Genomic DNA, 22,542 nt, shown 5'->3' on the forward strand with positions numbered 1-22,542 from the left:
CCTGCTCTTTCCATGACATATACTGACCAGGGGAATCCAGGTGAAAGCTATGATCCTTTATTGATGTCACGTGTTAAATTCACATCAATCAGTGTAGATGAAGGGGAGAAGACAGGTTAAAGGAGGATTTTTAAGCCTTGAGAAAATCGAGACATGGATTGTGTATGTGTCCCATTTAGAGGGTGAATGGGCAAGACAAAAAGCTCAGTATTAGTAACCTTATGAGTGGTCCTATATTAGCTACGTCACAACGTGTTGAAGAGCTGAGTATGCCTATGCTAGAGGGGATCCAGATGTTTCTGTGATGGCCAGTGGTTGTTCTGTCGCGTTTGGACAATAGTTGGGATGACAGTTGGGAAGACAGGTGCTAAAGGAGTTTTTATTTTATTTAAACAACAACATATATTTCTGTTTAAAAACACAACACTGCTGGGGCAGTTGTGACAAAAGGTGCTAGAAATGAAAGCATAGATTTTATGGGATATTTTTTTGTTTAGAAACATATAGCCTAACACATTGAAGGAAACCTCAACCTATAAGGAGAAACACAAGGTTACGTTAAAGACAGTGACAGACAAAAGATGTGTTTGTGATGGGCAGTAGTTGTGCTGGTGCAGTTGGGATGACAGTTGGGATGACAGTTGCTACAGGAGTAAAAACAACAATATTGATTTCTCTTTTAAAACACATAAGGTGATATTACAGACGGTTTCAAAATTATAGCTTCGTTTTTTTATAGACTTGTTGTTTCTGGAAAAAGTGCACATTTTGCATAGTAGCGATGGTCCTTGTTGCAACAGAATAATCATTCTTGATTCATGCGTCAATGAAACAGAAGCCACAAATGGGGAGGAAAATCAATACAGCTACATATCGGTATGTCATTTTCGATGCTATATTGTGCCTTATCATTTTCACAATATTGCAACATTGTTTTGTGCTAGTTGGCTGCACCTGCACGAAAACTCCAGTATGTTTCCTTCATAGCGTGTTCATCACTTTTATTTCCATGACTGATCAAAACTTGTTTTCTCATGGCTGGCTCTCTCTTGTCCCTCTGCAGCAGACTTTACAGTGCATACGAAAAGTATTCAGACCCCTTCACTTTTTTCCATATTCTTTTACGTTACATCAATCTACACACAAAACACCATAAAGACAAAGCGAAAACAGGTTGAGACATTTTTTAAAATGTATTAAAAGTAAAAAACAGAATTACCTAATTTACATAATTATTCAGACCCTTTGCTATGAGACTCGAAATTGAGCTCAGGTGCATCCTGTTTCCATTGATCATCCTTGATGTTTCTACATTGATTGGAGTCCACCTGTGGTATATTCAATTGATTGGACATGATTTGGAAAGGCACACACCTGTCTATATAAGGTCCCACAGTTGTCAGTGCATGTCAGAGCAAAAACCAAGCATGAGGTCAAAGGAATTGTCCGTAGAGCTCCGAGACAGGATTGTGTCGAGGCACAGATCTGGGGAAGGGTACCAAAATATTTCTGCAGCATTGAAGGGCCCCAATAAAACATTGGCCTCCATCATTCTTAAATGGAAGAAGTTTGGAACCACCAAGACTCTTCCTAGAGCTGGCCGCCTGGCCAAACTGAGCAATCGGGGGGGGGGGGGGGGCTCAGTATTATTCTTGGTCAGGGAGGTGACCAAGAAACCTATGGTCAATCTGGCAGAGCTCCAGAGTTCCTCTGTGGAGATGGGAGACCTTCCAGAAGGACAATCATCTCTGCAACACTGCACCAATCAGGCCTTTATGGTAGAGTGGCCAGACATGAGCTACTTCTCAGTAAAAAGCACATGACACCCCACTTGGAGTTTGCCAAAAGGCACGTAAAGGACTAACAGACCATGAGAAACAAGATTCTCTGGTCTGATGAAACAAGAATCAACCCATATAGAATCCTGAGAATCGGAATACATATTGGTGAGGGCACATAGAGTGTGGTGTCAGGAAAACAACCTCTCACTCAAAGTCAAGAAAACAAAGGAGATGATCGTGAACTTCAGGAAACAGCAGAGAGATCAGCCCCCTATTCACATTGACGGGACAGCAGTGGAGAAGGTGGAAAGTTTTAAGTCCCTCGGAGTACACATCACGGACAAACTGAATTGGTCCACCCACACATTGTGGTGAAGAAGGTGCAACAGCGCCTCTTCAACCTCAGGCTGAAGAAATGTGTCTTGTCACCTAAAACACTCACAAACTTTTACAGATGCACAATCGATAGCATCCTGTTGGGCTGTATCACCGCCTGGTATGGCAACTGCTGCGCCCACAACCGCAAAGCTCTCCAGAGGGTGGTGCAGTCTGCACAACATATCACCGGGGGCAAACTACCTGCCCTCCAGGACACCTACAGCAACCGATGTCACAGGAAGGCCAAAAAGATCATCAAGGTCAACAACCACCCGAGCCACTGCCTGTTCACCCTGCTACCATCCAGAAGGCGAGGTCAGTACAGGTGCATCAAAGCTGAGACCGAGAGACTGAAAAACAGCTTCTATCTCAAGGCCATCAGACTGTTAAACAGCCATCACTAACACAGAGAGGCTGCTGCCAACATACAGACTTGAAATCATTGGCCACTTTTATAAACTAGTCACTTTAATAATGCCACTTGAATAATGTTTACATATCTTTAATATCTCATCTCATGTGTACATACTGTATTTTATACAATTTATTGCAGCTTGCCAATGCCGTTCTGTCATTGCTCGTCCATATATTGATATGTATATATTCTTATCCAATTCCTTTACTTAGATTTGTGTGTATTAGGTAGTTTTTGTAGAATTGTTAGATTACGTGTTAGATATTTCCACACTGTCGGAACTAGAAGCACAAGCATTTTGCTGCACTCGCAATAACATCTGCTAACCATGTGTATGTGACAAATACAATTTGATTTGATCGGCACCTAAGTACACCACATGGCCAAAAATATCCGGACACCCTTTCAAATGAGTTGATTCAGCTACTTCAGCCACACTCGTTGCTGACAGGTGCATAAAATCGAGCACACAGCCATGCAATCTCCATAGACAAAACAATGGCAGTAGAATGGCCTGTAATTAAGAGCTCAGAGATTTTTAACGTGGCACCGTCACAGGATGCCACCTTTCCAACAAGTCAGTTTGTCAAATTTCTGCCCTGCTAGAGTTGCCCCGATAAACTGTAAGTGCTGTTATTTTGACGTGGAAGGGTCTAGGCACAACAATGGCTTACTACATCAAGAAAATACAGTCATTGTAATTGAAACCTACACTGTTAGTGCTGAATACACATAGATAGCCATATTAGTGAGTTTTTCCTTTCAAACAAACATTTAAAATATACAAATTAAGTAAAGTTTTACTCATTTATCACCAAAAAGCATCTGATTTTATAGTAGCTTGTCTTGTCCGGTTGAATCATTAGCCTATAAGTTCAGACTCAGCCCTGTAAACACAGAGCTACCGCGTGTTAACAGCGTGACTGTGGTGATGTGTCCATGCTTTGTCGGGGGCACTCCTCATAGTCGTCTCTCTCGTTGTCATCTATTTGATAGACGTTCTCCACCGCTATCTCTCGAGTATGCACACCCAAGCTGGACTCTGAGTTGCTGTACAGGACTGAGCTGACAGAGTGCTCTGGTCTGATAAAGGAAAGAACAGTAAATACACAGCCAAGGGAGACATGCATGCTTTTATTGACTGCATTATATCGCTTAGTTCCACTCTAGTGATTTCACCAATCCAGATGAATTAATGCTGAAAAAAGTTTGAATTTTAGTGTATATGCTGACATAGCAAATAAAGTTTGTATTGATTTAAGATACTTATTTTGCTCTGCATTGCGACTATTGAGCATTTTTAATTTATTTTTTATTTTTATTTAACCTATATTTAACTAGGCAAGTCAGTTAATAACTTAAGGCAATCCCTAACCCGGACGACTCCTGGGCCAATTGTGCGCCGCACTATGGGACTCCCAATCACGGCCGGTAGTGACACATCCTGGAGAATACTGTATGTGTAATGTTTATTAGATTCTAAAAGCAATGACCTACTGGCCAGTTAGGTCCTCTCAAGTCATATTTCTTAACGACACAGACAAGAGTAGCAATGGCTCACAAGATGTTCACATGAGTGTTCAGAAGTAGCCAGGTTGTTTCACTTCCTCAGAGTGTTGTGTTCTTGGGTCTCATTAGTCAAAGTTTCAGTATTACCTCAGGTCAGTTGCCATAATGTTTTTTGCTAATTAGGCAGACATGTCTCATGGAGGGACATTGCACTTTGACTCAGTTATTCTATTGGCATATTGTGGTATTTCATCTACTCTTGTCAGTTGGAAGAAATACAGTCATGATTAGCATACTTACATTTGGACTACCGTAGCAATTGTTTTCCATCGCTTTCCTGTAATTACGTTAACAAAGACTGTGTTAAAGTATTCAGAAAAACTTAAATAGCAAACTATTGCTTCTTGTAACACTGTCAACACCATTAGGGATATATTCACGAGAATTAGTACTTATTATGCAGGCTAATGTAGAGATGTGTGTACTTACTCAAGACGACAAGTACAGACACAATCACCACCCCTGTCAGAACCAGTAGAATGGACACCAGGATCACAGGCAGCTTATGACCTGTCATCTGCTCCTGTTAACATCACAGATTAAAACGACATCTCAGTACAGTACCAGATCACACAGTGGGATTTCTTATTTGCCAGAATTTGCAGTGTGGAACTATGCATACCAAAATTGATTCGCTGTAAAGTGGCGTGGATGTGTCTGAATACTCTGTGGAATTTGTGGTCACATGACCTACACAGTGAGGAATGTACAGGTTGTATTTTCAGATGTAAGAATAATGCTGCACTAAAAACGATATAAAAGTATGATTTTGATGGACTGATGTTATTCTGTGCGCTGTGTTCCATACAGTGTGTGTGGTTGTCCATCGTCTGTTGAGTTATGATCACATTAGCCGGTGTCTGAGATGTTGTCGGGACAGGTGCTGAAATCAGAAAGCAATAAAATACTAACTGCTCAGCTTGAGAAGTATAGATGCTAAGAAATCATATATATATGTCAAGGCTGTGGGTAACTGGTGAAAGGAGACAGGCGCAAGAGAGCTGAGATGTGTGGACAAGGTATTTAATACAAGATAACACCAGTATAAACACAATACTGTGGTGCGGGAAAAATACCGGTACCAGGAAATAAACGGGCGTAACAACAAAACCCGGTAACAAAATACCAGCCGTCAGATACAGCCTGAACAATAAAACAAACACGCACACAAACATGGGGGAAACCAGAGGGTTAAATAATGAACATGTAATGGGGGAATTGAAACCAGGTGTGTAAAAAACAAAGACAAAGCAAATAAAAAGTGGATCGGTGATGGCTAGAAGGCCGGTGACGTCGAACGCTGCTCGAACAAGGAGAGGGACCGACTCCGGCGGAAGTCGTGACAATACCACTCATTAGAATGACAATGATCACTGTATATCATAGAATGTTGTGCATTTCTTACCTTTCTCAATTTTCAAGTTGACATGATATTTCTCATCATTCCACAATCCGTGAACATGCACACGACAGCCGTATCGTCCAGAGTCTTTTACAGTGACATTGAGGATTGTGAGAGAGACATCCCCTGTCTTCAGCACCCCGAATAAATGATATCTAACCGAAGATCTCCATGTCACTTTAGTGCCATCAGATGAGATGATTTCCTTGTTACAACCAGAGTTCGGTATGGTTCCTCTCCCCCAGCATATGGCTGATACACCTTGCTTTATGGTGTTATATTTACATGGCAGAGTGACATTCTGGCCCTCAATACCAATGACTTTTGGGTCAATGCATTCACTGACTGGAAAAGAGGGAGGGAGAGGAGGACAGAGATACTTTCAATTGTAAATTATGAATTGACTTATTATCAAGTAAATAACCAGCCTAAAAATCTAATCAAATCAAACTTTGTCACTTGCGCCGAATACAACAAGTGTAGACCTCACAATAACATAACAATATTGTGTTACTTTTAATTATTTTGTACTTTAGTTTATTTGGTAAATATTTTCTTAAACCTTCTTGAACAAAAAGAGATGGGACCATCGTGCATCACTTACCTGAAAGTAGACAGAGGAGAAACCAGCCTAAAACACAGGGAGTCTCCATGATAGGGTCATATCACTTCACCCTTCGCCATTCAAACACCAACTGCATATATACACAGTCATCTGAACAGTCATAGTCATATATGCACAGTCATCTCTCTCTCTTTGATAAAGTCGAACCTCCTGAGCACATGACTTCATCTTGACATCTGCTTTCAGATGTTTCCGTTGCACTCAGAGAGGCAGAAATGGTCATTGTGGTTATTTTTTTTGTAGGTTTCAATTTCCAAATTATATAACACACGGAACTGCACAGGATTTTAGAAAGTTCACAAAGTTCTCAATTGAAAAGAAATTCAAACCAAAACCATTTGTTCATGTCAATTCTGGCGGGAGGTTGTATTTCATGTTATGTAGTGTACTGTAGAATCAAGACTCTAGGGAACAAACGTTCTCTTCAGTGGTATTTATTCTTATTTTAATTTACACCTTATCACAAGAAACTAGATAGCACACACTGAGTATACAAAACCTTAAAAACACCTGCTCTTTCCATGACATATACTGACCAGGGGAATCCAGGTGAAAGCTATGATCCTTTATTGATGTCACGTGTTAAATTCACATCAATCAGTGTAGATGAAGGGGAGAAGACAGGTTAAAGGAGGATTTTTAAGCCTTGAGAAAATCGAGACATGGATTGTGTATGTGTCCCATTTAGAGGGTGAATGGGCAAGACAAAAAGCTCAGTATTAGTAACCTTATGAGTGGTCCTATATTAGCTACGTCACAACGTGTTGAAGAGCTGAGTATGCCTATGCTAGAGGGGATCCAGATGTTTCTGTGATGGCCAGTGGTTGTTCTGTCACGTTTGGACAATAGTTGGGATGACAGTTGGGAAGACAGGTGCTAAAGGAGTTTTTATTTTATTTAAACAACAACATACATTTCTGTTTAAAAACACAACACTGCTGGGGCAGTTGTGACAAAAGGTGCTAGAAATGAAAGCATAGATTTTATGGGATATTTTTTTGTTTAGAAACATATAGCCTAACACATTGAAGGAAACCTCAACCTATAAGGAGAAACACAAGGTTACGTTAAAGACAGTGACAGACAAAAGATGTGTTTGTGATGGGCAGTAGTTGTGCTGGTGCAGTTGGGATGACAGTTGGGATGACAGTTGCTACAGGAGTAAAAACAACAATATTGATTTCTCTTTTAAAACACATAAGGTGATATTACAGACGGTTTCAAAATTATAGCTTCGTTTTTTTATAGACTTGTTGTTTCTGGAAAAAGTGCACATTTTGCATAGTAGCGATGGTCCTTGTTGCCACAGAATAATCATTCTTGATTCATGCGTCAATGAAACAGAAGCCACAAATGGGGAGGAAAATCAATACAGCTACATATCGGTATGTCATTTTCGATGCTATATTGTGCCTTATCATTTTCACAATATTGCAACATTGTTTTGTGCTAGTTGGCTGCACCTGCACGAAAACTCCAGTATGTTTCCTTCATAGCGTGTTCATCACTTTTATTTCCATGACTGATCAAAACTTGTTTTCTCATGGCTGGCTCTCTCTTGTCCCTCTGCAGCAGACTTTACAGTGCATACGAAAAGTATTCAGACCCCTTCACTTTTTTCCATATTCTTTTACGTTACATCAATCTACACACAAAACACCATAAAGACAAAGCGAAAACAGGTTGAGACATTTTTTAAAATGTATTAAAAGTAAAAAACAGAATTACCTAATTTACATAATTATTCAGACCCTTTGCTATGAGACTCGAAATTGAGCTCAGGTGCATCCTGTTTCCATTGATCATCCTTGATGTTTCTACATTGATTGGAGTCCACCTGTGGTATATTCAATTGATTGGACATGATTTGGAAAGGCACACACCTGTCTATATAAGGTCCCACAGTTGTCAGTGCATGTCAGAGCAAAAACCAAGCATGAGGTCAAAGGAATTGTCCGTAGAGCTCCGAGACAGGATTGTGTCGAGGCACAGATCTGGGGAAGGGTACCAAAATATTTCTGCAGCATTGAAGGGCCCCAATAAAACATTGGCCTCCATCATTCTTAAATGGAAGAAGTTTGGAACCACCAAGACTCTTCCTAGAGCTGGCCGCCTGGCCAAACTGAGCAATCGGGGGGGGGGGGGGGGGGGGGGGGGGGGGCTCAGTATTATTCTTGGTCAGGGAGGTGACCAAGAAACCTATGGTCAATCTGGCAGAGCTCCAGAGTTCCTCTGTGGAGATGGGAGACCTTCCAGAAGGACAATCATCTCTGCAACACTGCACCAATCAGGCCTTTATGGCAGAGTGGCCAGACATGAGCTACTTCTCAGTAAAAAGCACATGACACCCCACTTGGAGTTTGCCAAAAGGCACGTAAAGGACTAACAGACCATGAGAAACAAGATTCTCTGGTCTGATGAAACAAGAATCAACCCATATAGAATCCTGAGAATCGGAATACATATTGGTGAGGGCACATAGAGTGTGGTGTCAGGAAAACAACCTCTCACTCAAAGTCAAGAAAACAAAGGAGATGATCGTGAACTTCAGGAAACAGCAGAGAGATCAGCCCCCTATTCACATTGACGGGACAGCAGTGGAGAAGGTGGAAAGTTTTAAGTCCCTCGGAGTACACATCACGGACAAACTGAATTGGTCCACCCACACATTGTGGTGAAGAAGGTGCAACAGCGCCTCTTCAACCTCAGGCTGAAGAAATGTGTCTTGTCACCTAAAACACTCACAAACTTTTACAGATGCACAATCGATAGCATCCTGTTGGGCTGTATCACCGCCTGGTATGGCAACTGCTGCGCCCACAACCGCAAAGCTCTCCAGAGGGTGGTGCAGTCTGCACAACATATCACCGGGGGCAAACTACCTGCCCTCCAGGACACCTACAGCAACCGATGTCACAGGAAGGCCAAAAAGATCATCAAGGTCAACCACCACCCGAGCCACTGCCTGTTCACCCTGCTACCATCCAGAAGGCGAGGTCAGTACAGGTGCATCAAAGCTGAGACCGAGAGACTGAAAAACAGCTTCTATCTCAAGGCCATCAGACTGTTAAACAGCCATCACTAACACAGAGAGGCTGCTGCCTACATACAGACTTGAAATCATTGGCCACTTTTATAAACTAGTCACTTTAATAATGCCACTTGAATAATGTTTACATATCTTTAATATCTCATCTCATGTGTACATACTGTATTTTATACAATTTATTGCAGCTTGCCAATGCCGTTCTGTCATTGCTCGTCCATATATTGATATGTATATATTCTTATCCAATTCCTTTACTTAGATTTGTGTGTATTAGGTAGTTTTTGTAGAATTGTTAGATTACGTGTTAGATATTTCCACACTGTCGGAACTAGAAGCACAAGCATTTTGCTGCACTCGCAATAACATCTGCTAACCATGTGTATGTGACAAATACAATTTGATTTGATCGGCACCTAAGTACACCACATGGCCAAAAATATCCGGACACCCTTTCAAATGAGTTGATTCAGCTACTTCAGCCACACTCGTTGCTGACAGGTGCATAAAATCGAGCACACAGCCATGCAATCTCCATAGACAAAACAATGGCAGTAGAATGGCCTGTAATTAAGAGCTCAGAGATTTTTAACGTGGCACCGTCACAGGATGCCACCTTTCCAACAAGTCAGTTTGTCAAATTTCTGCCCTGCTAGAGTTGCCCCGATAAACTGTAAGTGCTGTTATTTTGACGTGGAAGGGTCTAGGCACAACAATGGCTTACTACATCAAGAAAATACAGTCATTGTAATTGAAACCTACACTGTTAGTGCTGAATACACATAGATAGCCATATTAGTGAGTTTTTCCTTTCAAACAAACATTTAAAATATACAAATTAAGTAAAGTTTTACTCATTTATCACCAAAAAGCATCTGATTTTATAGTAGCTTGTCTTGTCCGGTTGAATCATTAGCCTATAAGTTCAGACTCAGCCCTGTAAACACAGAGCTACCGCGTGTTAACAGCGTGACTGTGGTGATGTGTCCATGCTTTGTCGGGGGCACTCCTCATAGTCGTCTCTCTCGTTGTCATCTATTTGATAGACGTTCTCCACCGCTATCTCTCGAGTATGCACACCCAAGCTGGACTCTGAGTTGCTGTACAGGACTGAGCTGACAGAGTGCTCTGGTCTGATAAAGGAAAGAACAGTAAATACACAGCCAAGGGAGACATGCATGCTTTTATTGACTGCATTATATCGCTTAGTTCCACTCTAGTGATTTCACCAATCCAGATGAATTAATGCTGAAAAAAGTTTGAATTTTAGTGTATATGCTGACATAGCAAATAAAGTTTGTATTGATTTAAGATACTTATTTTGCTCTGCATTGCGACTATTGAGCATTTTTAATTTATTTTTTATTTTTATTTAACCTATATTTAACTAGGCAAGTCAGTTAATAACTTAAGAACAAATTCTTATTTACAATGACGGCCTACCCCGGGCAATCCCTAACCCGGACGACTCCTGGGCCAATTGTGCGCCGCACTATGGGACTCCCAATCACGGCCGGTAGTGACACATCCTGGAGAATACTGTATGTGTAATGTTTATTAGATTCTAAAAGCAATGACCTACTGGCCAGTTAGGTCATCTCAAGTCATATTACTTAACGACACAGACAAGAGTAGCAATGGCTCACAAGATGTTCACATGAGTGTTCAGAAGAAGCCAGTTTGTTTCACTTCCTCAGAGTGTTGTGTTCTTGGGTCTCATTAGTCAAAGTTTCAGTATTACCTCAGGTCAGTTGCCATAATGTTTTTTGCTAATTAGGCAGACATGTCTCATGGAGGGACATTGCACTTTGACTCAGTTATTCTATTGGCATATTGTGGTATTTCATCTACTCTTGTCAGTTGGAAGAAATACAGTCATGATTAGCATACTTACATTTGGACTACCGTAGCAATTGTTTTCCATCGCTTTCCTGTAATTACGTTAACAAAGACTGTGTTAAAGTATTCAGAAAAACTTAAATAGCAAACTATTGCTTCTTGTAACACTGTCAACACCATTAGGGATATATTCACGAGAATTAGTACTTATTATGCAGGCTAATGTAGAGATGTGTGTACTTACTCAAGACGACAAGTACAGACACAATCACCACCCCTGTCAGAACCAGTAGAATGGACACCAGGATCACAGGCAGCTTATGACCTGTCATCTGCTCCTGTTAACATCACAGATTAAAACGACATCTCAGTACAGTACCAGATCACACAGTGGGATTTCTTATTTGCCAGAATTTGCAGTGTGGAACTATGCATACCAAAATTGATTCGTTGTAAAGTGGCGTGGATGTGTCTGAATACTCTGTGGAATTTGTGGTCACATGACCTACACAGTGAGGAATTTACAGGTTGTATTTTCAGATGTAAGAATAATGCTGCACTAAAAACGATATAAAAGTATGATTTTGACGGACTGATGTTATTCTGTGCGCTGTGTTCCATACAGTGTGTGTGGTTGTCCATGGTCTGAGTTATGATCACATTAGCCTGCGATGTTGTCGGGACAGGTGCTGAAATCAGAAAGCAATAAAATACTAACTGCTCAGCTTGAGAAGTATAGATGCTAAGAAATCATGATGTCACTCATTAGGCTGACAATGATCACCTGTAAAGCATCGAGTTACTGTATATCATAGAATGTTGTGCATTTCTTACCTTTCTCAATTTTCAAGTTGACATGATATTTCTCATCATTCCACAATCCGTAAACATGCACACGACAGCCGTATCGTCCAGAGTCTTTTACAGTGACATTGAGGATTGTGAGAGAGACATCCCCTGTCTTCAGCACCCCGAATAAATGATATCTAACCGAAGATCTCCATGTCACTTTAGTGCCATCAGATGAGATGATTTCCTTGTTACAACCAGAGTTCGGTATGGCTCCTCTCCCCCAGCATATGGCTGATACACCTTGCTTTATGGTGTTGTATTTACATGGCAGAGTGACATTCTGGCCCTCAATACCAATGACTTTTGGGTCAATGCATTCACTGACTGGAAAAGAGGGAGGGAGAGGAGGACAGAGATACTTTCAATTGTAAATTATGAATTCACATATTATCAAGTAAATAACCAGCCTAAAAGAGATGCTACCATCGTGCATCACTTACCTGAAAGTAGACAGAGGAGAAACCAGCCTAAAGCACAGGGAGTCTCCATGATAGGGTCATATCACTTCACCCTTCGCCATTCAAACACCAACTGCATATATACACAGTAATCTGAACTCTCTCTCTTTAATAAAGTCGAACCTCCTGAGCACATGACTTTATCTACTTGACATCTGCTTTCAGATGTTTCCGTTGCACTCAGAGAGGCAGAGATGGTCATTGTGGTTATTTTTTTTTGAGGCCACACATCATCCAAATAATATAACACACAGAACTGTACAGGTTTTTTGGAAAGTTCATAAAGTTCTTAATTGAAAAGATATTAAAACCAAAACCATTTGTTCATGTCAGTTCTGTTGACGGTTGCATTTAATGTTATGTAGTGCAGAATCAAGACTCAAGGGAGCAAACTTTCTCTTGAGTGATATTTATTTATCTTTTCATTTACACCTCATCACAAGAAAAACATGGCTAGATAACATAGCTAGAGTACACAAAACATAAGCAATTCCTGCTCTTTCCATAACATAGACTGACCAGGTGAATCGAGCTGAAAGCAATAATCCCTAATTGATGTCACTTGTCCACTTCAATCAGTGTATACGCAGGGGAGGAGACAGGTTGAAAAATCATTTTTAAGCCTTGAAACATGGCTTATGTATGTGTGTCATTCAGAGGGTGAATGGGCAAGACAAAAAATGTAAGTGCCTTTAAACAGGGTATAATAGTAGGTGGGGGGGGGGGGGGTGCAACTCAGTGTTAGTAACCTCTTATGAGTGGTCCTACATTGGCAATGTCACATCGTGTTGAAAAACTGAAGAACTGAGTGCCTACGCTAAATTATTTTAGTTCTCTAAATACTTAATGAATTATTGAGTGAAATAGTACACATGATAATGTATTTTGATGAGTCTACACATCTGTAGGAGCATCATAGATCCAGGCATCTGTATCATGGTGACTGAGGGGTATTTCCGCTCTAGGGTTCCTGCTGCTGACACTGGGGGAACTGGCAGGTTCTCCTCTGACTCTGCTATTTCTGGACCGTCTCAGACCTAGATGCAGGGGGGAGGGGCCAGACAGACTTTTAATGCACACGATGCAGAAATAACGGGAGTCACCACTTTCACATCCCCTTTGAGAGGCAAACTGTTTTAAGCAGCTCAATTCTTCTCTAACATGATTAGCCCCTGAACAAAGAATTGGTACAATAGGATCAAGAACAGACCGTTGCAACACATTGATTAAGCTAATGCCCTGATAGAACAAGAAAAGTATTACATTCATGTTATCATCAATGAAAGAAATGTAATTGCTGTGACTGCTCCACCACTCACGAAGAAGAACTGCTAGGATCAGACCAGGGATGAAGGCGATTGCTCCCACTCGGACAGTGTGTCCTATGTAGCTATCCAGAGATGGAGATGCCATTTTCTGCTGTGGGTTACAGTCATAGTTTTGCTTCAGGCACAGTGATTGAAGACAAAGTTGAAACAGAAATGTTGAAGTATTTGCATAAGATTAGACATCATAGCTCATAAGGCATTTAGGTTTTTATGTACAATATTGTGGTTGTATGTAGCTCAGGGACATTTTGGATATCATTTGCTTCATATCCAGTAGCACTGTACCTTCATTCCCTTGACAAGACCTATTATTGGGCCTGTAGTGCAGTCATAAAGGATATCGGGACCTTTCTCACCTAGTAAGAAAAAAAATGCCGACATATCAAACCTTGACTAACTGCAGTATCAATTACTTTTTCTGATCTATCTTTATGTGCAATACAGGTTCATCAAACATATTCAGTGTTGGTGTTGATGTCAGATACCTTCTCTGCTCTTCTCTGGTGTGAAAGGGGACTCAGATGTTTCTGTGATGGGCAGTGGTTGTTCTTCTGTCGCGGTTGGGACAATAGTTGGGGTGACAGTTGGGATGAGAGGTGCTAAAGGAGTAAAATAAAACAACAACATATATATATATATATTATTTCTGTTTAAAAACACAACACTGCTGGGGCAGTTGTGACAAAAGGTGCTAGAAATGAAAGCATAGATTGTATGGGATACAAACATATAGCCTAACACATTGAAGGAAACCTCAAACTATAAGGAGAAACACGAGGTTACGTTAAAGACAGTGAGAGACAAAACATACCTTGTCTGTTATTATCTGGTATAACAGAGGACCCAGATGTGTCTGTGATGGGCAGGAGTTGGGCTGGTACTGTTGGGATGACAGTTGGTACGACAGTTGGGATGACAGTTGGTACGACAGGTGCTACAGGAGTAGAAAACAACAACATTGATTTCTATTTAAAAACACATTAAATAAGGTGATATTACAGACGGTTTCAAAATTATAACTATGGTTTTTATAGTCTTGTTGTTTCTGGAAAAAGTGCACATTTTGCGTAGTTGCGATGGCCCTTATTGCAACAGAATAATCATTCATGATTTATGCGTCAATGAAACAGAAGCCACACTATTTGTGATGGGGAGGAAAATCAATACAGCTACACATCGGTATATTGTTGTTACAGTACCAGTCAAAAGTTTGGGCACACCTACTCATTCAAGGGTTTTTCTTTATTTTGACTAATTTCTACATTGCAGAATAATAGTGAAGACATCAAAACTATGGAATAATGTAGTAACCAAAAAAGTGATAAACAAATCTAAATATATTTTATATTTGAGATTCTTCAAAGTAGCCACCCTTTGCCTTGATGACAGCTTGCACACTCTTGGCATTCTCTCAACCAGCTTCACCTGGAATGCTTTTCCAACAATCTTGAAAGAGTTCCCACATATGCTGAGCACTTGTTGGCTGCTTATCCTTCACTCCGCAGTCCAACTCATCCCAAACCATCTCAATTGGGTTGAGGTCGAAGGGGGCTGCAGGGCATGGGTTAACTTCTACATCACCAGAGGAACAGATATGGCATAGCAGTCAGACGTGTGTATCTACACCAAGATGGTGTAGCAGTCAGACGTGTGTATCTACACCAAGATGGCGTAGCAGTCAGACGTGTATTTGTCTTGTCCCGTCCTGTAACGTGTTTATCGTTTTCTTCGTATATATTTTAATTTCTTATGTGTATATACTTTAATCTCACTTTCCTTCTACGAACTGAATATACTCTCCTGCAACCCACCTCACCCAATGTGGTACAGATCTGCTATTTTTATACTTTAGAACCGGAACCCTGATCAGAAGCTAGCCAGCTAACTAGCTGCTAGCTAGTAGTCAGTTAGCCACTGTTAGCGGTCCTCACCATTAACTCGGACATCAGCCAGCCTCAACCAGATCAATTCCTGCCAGTCTGCACAGCGCGATATCAACCCAGAGCATATCGGACTGCTTTTTCTCTACCACATCTCTTGATTCCTACCGCAAGCTCTGAACCTTTACACTGTATAATCGCAGCTAGCTAGCTGCTATCCGAGTGGCTACTCCTGGCTAACATCTCTGCCCCAAAGCAAGCACCAGTTAGCCTGGAGCTAGCCTGGAGCTAGGCCCATCTCCCGGCTAGCCAAAGAGGTCCACCAGCCAATTATTGGGTTACAAAAGGCCTGGACCCTTTACTGCCGACACGGCGCCCCGCAGATCTATCACAACTGGTCTGCCGACATAACCGTCCGAGGTGGTTTCAACAGGCTCTTCCGTTGCGACGTTGCCAGATGCCCATCTGCTAGCCCCGGCCTGCTAGCTGTCTGAATCGCCGTGTCACCAGCTCGCCTAGTGTAGCAGCGACTACGGAATTGCCTCCCTGACTCACCACGTGCTACTCTTTGGACCCTATGATCACTCGTCTACACATGCCTCTCCCTAATGTCAATATGCCTTGTCTATTGCCATTTTGGTTTGTGATTATTGTCTTCTCATTGTCCAGTCCCTAGCCCTGTCCAATAGGCCTTAGATAGCCCTTATGTTACAACCCCACACATGCGGTGACCTCACCTGGCATAACTGGTGCCTCTAGAGTCAAAACCTCTCTCTTCGTCACTCAATGCCTAGGTTTACCTCCACTGTACTCACATCCTACCATACCCTTGTCTGTACATTATGCCTTGAATCTATTCTTCCTTGCCCAGAAATCTGCTCCTTTTACTCTCTGTTCTGAACGCACTAGACGACTAGTTCTTATAGCCTTTAGCCGTACCCTTATCCTACTTCTCCTCTCTTCCTCTGGTGATGTAGAGGTTAACTCAGGCCCTGCAGCCCCCAGCACCACTTCCATTCCCCAGGCGCTCTCATTTGTTGACTTCTGTAACCGTAAATGCCTTGGTTTCATAAATGTTAACATTAGAAGCCTCCTCCCTAAGTTTGTTTTATTCACTTTCAAATAAATTATATTTTATTAATTTATTAATGATCCTATATTGATGGAACGGTCCACAACCCTATACACTGGACACCCACCTGAATGACCCAGATACTAAGGAGAAGTCCCTACCTGTTTTATGGGCCTGCTGTAAGCGGTCTGTATGCGCCAAAATGCGGTCGAGACCTAGAGCAGCACTGCCCCCTCAAGATTCTAAGTCTGCTTGGCAGGGTTGGTTCTGCAAAGTCAAAGCCCCCTAAAGGGAGCGCATACTATACAAGGACATTCTCAAAGCTGCTAATGAGAACCTTGACGACCTTGTACCTAGCCGGTGGGGATTCCGGTGGGGTGCCCTCACCCAGGCAGTGGCAGTGCTGGCAACACTAGCTGCAGTAACCCATGGGGAGGGGGTCACACTCGGACATTCAGAGAGGGGGTATATTATTGTGGCCCTAGAGGCACAAAATCAAAAGTCTGACTTCATGGAGATGCTTGGGAATATGGTCAATACGGGGGACCGTGTTGTGGGTGTTTCAGGGAAAAGGTGTACATTTGACCTCCATCTTCTCATACGGCTGCAACTGTAAATGCATTTGTAAATCAAGACCTTTCTTGAGTTGGGCTCTGGGATGGTGCAACTGTTGAGAATGTGAGCCTATGGTTGTGTGGGGGGAAAGGGTTGAGTGTGTATGAGTGTGTGTGTGGGTGTATGTGTGTATCCCACAACTGTTGCGAAGGAGTAAAAGATGTTAGGGACAATAGAGGATGATTAACAACAATTGTTTGCTAATATAATAATTGCTTGTAATAATGTCATTTTGATAATGGCGAGACTGGTGAGGTAAAATCCTTTTCATAAATTGCCTACATTACTACAAATATTAATAGCTAATTGTGTAAAATAAGAAACTGGATTCTTATATATATATATATATATATATATATACATATATATATATATACAGTATATACAACACTCTATTGGCTGCAAGAATTTTGTATAATAATTGAAATTGAAAAATTAGAAGTTTTGAATCCGGCGTTGTTTTGCGTATCAATTCATAAACCATGTGCCATGGAATGGGTACATCGAAAATCTGTCAGTAATTTTGCACGCCCAATTTTTCAGTTTTTGATTTGTTAAAAAAGTTTGAAATATCCAATAAATGTCGTTACACTTCATGATTGTGTCCCACTTGTTGTTGATTCTTCACAAAAAAATACAGTTTTATATCTTTATGTTTGAAGCCTGAAATGTGGCAAAAGGTCGCAAAGTTCAAGGGGGCCGAATACTTTCGCAAGGCACTGTATGGGGGATACAATCTTCCAAGCTCTGCAGATTCTGCTGTGAGGAGGCAGAGTCATTAGATCATTTATTTTGGTAATATAACTATTATAAAATAAATTGTGTCTGTAAAATGTGTATAATATGTATAAACTGAAGGTAGAAGCCTATGTCTTATTGTTTATTAGTTTACTCCAATTGGGGGAGGGGTGGTAGGGTTTGTGGGGAATAATAAAGGTATGTTCTAAAAAAAAGTAGGTATGTCTATATAGGTATGTGTATGTATATATGTGTATATGTATGCATGTGTGTATGTATATGGTTATATATATTCACCAATTTTCTTTTTTTTAAATGCATGCTCTTCAACCGATTGTTGCCCGCACCCACCCGCCCGACTAGCATCATTACTCTGGACGGTTCTGACTTAGAATATGTGGACAACTACAAATACCTAGGTGTCTGGTTAGATTGTCAACTCTCCTTCCAGACTCACATTAAGCATCTCCAATCCAAAATTAGATCTAGACTCGGCTTCCTATTTTGCAACAAAGCCTCCGTCCCTCAAGCTGTTAAACATACCCTCGTAAAACTGACTATCCTACCGATCCTTGATTTTGGCGATGTCATTTACAAAATAGCCTCCAACACTTTACTAAGCAAACTGGGTGTAGTCTATCACAGTGCCATCCATTTTGTCACCAAAGCCCCATATACTACCCACCACTGCAAGCTGTATGCTGTCGTTGGCTGGCCCTCACTACATATTAGTTGCCAAACCCACTGGCTCCAGGTCATCTATACATTTTTTTCTAGGTAAAGCCCCGCCTTATCTTAGCTCACTGGCACAAGCTCCAGCAGGTATATTTCACTGGTCATCCCCAAAGCCAACATTTACTTTGGCCGCCTTTCCTTCCAGTTCTCTACTGCCAATGACTGGAACGAATTGCAAAAATCACTGAAGCTGGAGTCTTACATCTCCTTCTCTAACTTGAAGCATCAGCTGTCAGAGCAGCTTACCGATCACTGTACCTGTACACAGCCCATCTGTAAATAGCACACCAAACTACCTCATCCCCATACTCTTATTTATCTTCTTGCTCTTTTGCACCCCAGTATCTCTACTTGCACATCATCATCTGCACATCTATCACTCCAGTGTTAATGCTAAATTGTAATTATTTCGCCTCTATGGCCTATTTATTGTCTTACCACACTACTCTTCTACATTTGCACACACTGTACATAGATTTTTCTATTGCGTTATTGACTGTATATTTGTTTATGTGTAACTATGTGTTGTTGTTTTTGTCGCACTGCTTTGCTTTATCTTGGCCAGGTCGCAGTTGTAAATGAGAACTTGTTCTCAACTGGCATACCTGGTTAATTAAAGGTGAAATATTTTTTTTTTTTTAAATATAATGATTGTGGCGGCCAGGTCATCTGATGCAGCACTCCATCACTCTCCTTCTTGGTCAAATAGCTCTTACACAGCCTTAAATGGAAGACGTTTGGAACCACCAATACTCTTCAAAGAACTTGCAAGATTCTCTGGTCTGATGAAACCAAGATTGAACTCTTTGTCCTGAATACCAATCTTCACATCTGGAGGAAACCTTGCACCATGCCTACGGTGAAGCATCGTGGTGGCAGCATCATGCTATGGGGATGTTTTTCAGTGGCAGGAACTGGGAGACTAGTCAGGATCGAGGGAAAGATTAACAGACCAAGCACAGAGAGATCCTTGATGAAAACCTGCTACAGAGCGCTCTGGACGTCAGACTGAGGCGACGGTTCCCCTTCCAACAGGACAACGACCCTAAGCACACAGCCAGGACAAAGCAGGAGTGGCTTCGGTACAAGTCTCTGAATGTCCTTGAGTGGCCCAGCCCGAGCCCGGACTTGAACCTGATCGAACATCTCTGGAGAGACCTGATAATAGTTCTGCAGCGACGCTCCCCATCCAACCTGACAGAGCTTGAGAAGATCTGCAGAGAAAAATGGGAGCAACTCACCAAATACAGGTGTGCCAAGCTTGTAGCGTCATATCCAAGAAGAATCGAGGCTGTAAGCGCTGCCAACGGTGCTTCAACAAAGTACTGAGTAAAGGGTCTGAATACTTTTTTATTTTTAATACATTTGCAAACATTTCTAAAAACCTGTTTTTGCTTTGTCATTATGGGGTATTGTGTGTAGATTAATGAGGGGGAAAAACTATTTAATCCATTTTAGAATAAGGCTGTAACGTAACAAAATGTGGAAAAAATCAAGAGGTCTGAATACTTTCCAAATGCACTCTGTGTTGAGCAATATGTTTAGAACATCAAATCTCAATAAAATCACAGTAACGAATCATTATACATATAGAATCGTGAGAATCTGAATTCATATCATATTGGCACCTAAATACACTACAGGGTCAAAAGTATGTGGACACCCCTTCAAATGAGTGGATTCGGCTACTTCAGCCACACTCATTGCTGACAGGGGTATAAAATCGAGCACACAACCATGCAATCTCCATGGACAAACATTGGCAATAGAATGGCCCGTAGCTTCATGAATTGGGTTTCCATGGCCGAGCAGCCACACACAAGCCTAAGATCACCATGCGCAATGTCAAGCGGCGGCTGGAGTGGTGTAAAGCTTGATTCCATTGGACTTTGGAGCAGTGGAAATGTGTTCTCTGGAGTGATAAGTCACGCTTCACCATCTGGCATCCCGACGGACGATCTGGGTTTGGTGGATGCCAGGAGAACGCTACCTGCCTGAATGCATAGTGCCAACTGTAAAGTTTGGTGGAGGAGGAATAGTGGTCTGGGGCTATTTTTTATGGTTTCTGTTAGGCTCCTTAGTTCCAGTGAAGGGAAATCTGAATGCTACAGTATACAATGACATTTTAGACAATTCGGTGCTTCCACCTTTGAGGCAACAGTTTGGGGAAGGCCGTTTCTTGTTTCAGCATGACAATGCCCCCGTGCACAAAGAGAGGTCCATACAGAAATGGTTTGTCAAATTGTGGAAGAACTTGACTGACCTGCACAGAGCCCTGACCTCAACCCCATCGAATACCTTTGGGATGAATTGAAACGCCAACTCTGAGCCAGGCCTAATTGCCCAACATCTGTGCCCAACCTCACTAATGCTCTTATGGCTGAATGGAAGCAAGTCCCCGCAGCAATGTTCCAACATCTAGTGGAAAGCCTTCCCAAGAAGAGTAGAGGCTGTTATAGCAGCAAAGTGCGGACCAGCTCCATATTAATGCCCATGGTTTAGGAATGAGATGTTCGACGAACAGTTGTCCACATACCCCTGGCCATGTACTGTATCATTGTGAGGTCCCTGACAATTCCCAGCCTTAACCTTTTGTATTCATGATAACAGTTGTATATTCTCACCTTGTCGAACAATTAAATGAACAGTGTGCGTCAGGTCGTTGAACAGTCCTGATAGCGCCACACGGCAGTGGTAGAACCCAGAGTCTCCCTCTCCGACGTTGTAGATAATGAGAGAGACATCTCCACTCTGAAGCTTCCCTGGTAACCTGTGTCTGTAGGACCTCCTGTAGGTTACCTCTACTCCATTAGTAGCAATGACTGTGTTCTCACAGCCGAAGAGAGACGGCTGTGCTCCTCTCCCCCAGCACACCTCTGTCAGACCCAGGGTAGCAGTGTCATACCTGCAGGTCAGAGATGCCGTCCTACCTGCAACACCAACCACTGTCTCCGTGACGCCATCACACACTGCAGGCAACAGAAACACCATCGCGGACACGTTAGTGGGACCTCAATAGTGCGCCAGTCTCGGACAAACAGAAGAGTGCGTTAGACATTTCCTTCAAGTTTTTTTGGATTGATTCATTTTACCTGACTGAGGCTAATGGTTTACAGAGATTAAGACAGGCAGGACTTACATGCCAACAGAGAGACTGTGAGAAGGGTATGAAGTGTAGACCGCATTGTCGTTGTGTTCATCGAAACAAGACAGACAATCAGTTTTGTCTCATAGTCTGGCACCGCTTCCCTTTTTTAACTGAATGTATAACAGATGGCTTTAAACAGACTGTGTGTGCCAATCAACCTCGAATCCCACAGCACTTCTCTACCATCGCCCACAAACCTTGCCAGGGATTTCAGCATTCACCCACCAGGGGGAGTAGTGAGACTGTCTTTTATATCTACGGCAACAGGCCAACGCTTCAGAAATCAACATTACTGTGAAACAACGTGTATTAGAGGGATCTTGGAATGGCTGATTTACTACATTTATCTCCATCCCTACAAGTATAACTTGGCAACGCCATAATAACTGTCTTTCATAGTGTCGTTGTGAAGGGATGATTTCCCATGATAACTCTGTGGTTTATATATCTTTAACCTGCAGTTTGTTTCGACACTTATCCAGGAACAAAATCTATCTCCCACTTGACGGCAGAGTTGTAATTTGAACACACACGGAGGAGTGGGAATAGGATATAAAGAAATGTCAGGTATAAATGTTTGGCTTGTGCTTTTCATCTGAGTGATCTTCTCTGAAGATAGTGTGTGTGTGACATATCCCACAGATAGTTGAGACACTGTTCA

At 41.8% G+C, this 22,542-nt stretch overlaps 3 protein-coding genes across 8 annotated transcripts; all 3 read right to left on the reverse strand.

The window, feature by feature from the left end:
• Nucleotides 1–359: 359 nt before the first annotated feature.
• LOC118937682 (uncharacterized) lies at nucleotides 360–6,391 on the reverse strand. Its single transcript, XM_036937842.2, has 7 exons — nucleotides 6,150–6,391; nucleotides 5,549–5,890; nucleotides 4,952–5,026; nucleotides 4,766–4,833; nucleotides 4,573–4,666; nucleotides 4,384–4,420; nucleotides 360–3,657 (listed from the first exon to the last, which is right to left on the reverse strand). The coding sequence occupies exons 1-7, from the start codon at nucleotides 6,196–6,198 to the stop codon at nucleotides 3,486–3,488; spliced, it is 837 nt and encodes a 278-aa protein (XP_036793737.1). The 5' UTR covers nucleotides 6,199–6,391; the 3' UTR covers nucleotides 360–3,485.
• A 653-nt stretch (nucleotides 6,392–7,044) lies between these two features.
• Nucleotides 7,045–12,528, reverse strand: LOC118936504 (T-cell immunoglobulin and mucin domain-containing protein 4). 5 transcript variants are annotated; one of them, XM_036937839.2, is made up of 8 exons: nucleotides 12,348–12,528; nucleotides 11,890–12,231; nucleotides 11,679–11,744; nucleotides 11,493–11,560; nucleotides 11,300–11,393; nucleotides 11,111–11,147; nucleotides 10,660–10,755; nucleotides 9,302–10,349 (listed from the first exon to the last, which is right to left on the reverse strand). In XM_036937839.2, the coding sequence occupies exons 1-8, from the start codon at nucleotides 12,394–12,396 to the stop codon at nucleotides 10,178–10,180; spliced, it is 924 nt and encodes a 307-aa protein (XP_036793734.2). In that variant the 5' UTR covers nucleotides 12,397–12,528; the 3' UTR covers nucleotides 9,302–10,177. The 5 variants fall into 5 exon arrangements, with proteins under 5 accessions (XP_036793736.1, XP_036793735.1, XP_036793734.2 ...); XM_036937838.2 differs by having other exon boundaries at nucleotides 11,649–11,744; XM_036937841.2 differs by lacking the exon at nucleotides 10,660–10,755 and having other exon boundaries at nucleotides 7,045–10,349.
• A 230-nt stretch (nucleotides 12,529–12,758) lies between these two features.
• On the reverse strand, nucleotides 12,759–21,978 carry havcr2 (hepatitis A virus cellular receptor 2). Of its 2 annotated transcripts, none has more exons than XM_036937844.2 (7): nucleotides 21,873–21,978; nucleotides 21,358–21,702; nucleotides 14,505–14,627; nucleotides 14,179–14,292; nucleotides 13,979–14,049; nucleotides 13,685–13,784; nucleotides 12,759–13,402 (listed from the first exon to the last, which is right to left on the reverse strand). In XM_036937844.2, exons 1-7 carry the CDS (start codon nucleotides 21,931–21,933, stop codon nucleotides 13,260–13,262), a joined length of 957 nt encoding a protein of 318 aa, XP_036793739.1. In that variant the 5' UTR covers nucleotides 21,934–21,978; the 3' UTR covers nucleotides 12,759–13,259. The 2 variants fall into 2 exon arrangements, with proteins under 2 accessions (XP_036793739.1, XP_036793740.1); XM_036937845.2 differs by having other exon boundaries at nucleotides 13,685–13,781; nucleotides 21,873–21,967.
• Between the last annotated feature and the right edge of the window lie 564 nt (nucleotides 21,979–22,542).

The sequence above is a fragment of the Oncorhynchus mykiss genome, chromosome 12 (assembly GCF_057628025.1).
Source record: "Oncorhynchus mykiss isolate SJ-2025 chromosome 12, ASM5762802v1, whole genome shotgun sequence".
NCBI lineage: Eukaryota > Metazoa > Chordata > Actinopteri > Salmoniformes > Salmonidae > Oncorhynchus > Oncorhynchus mykiss.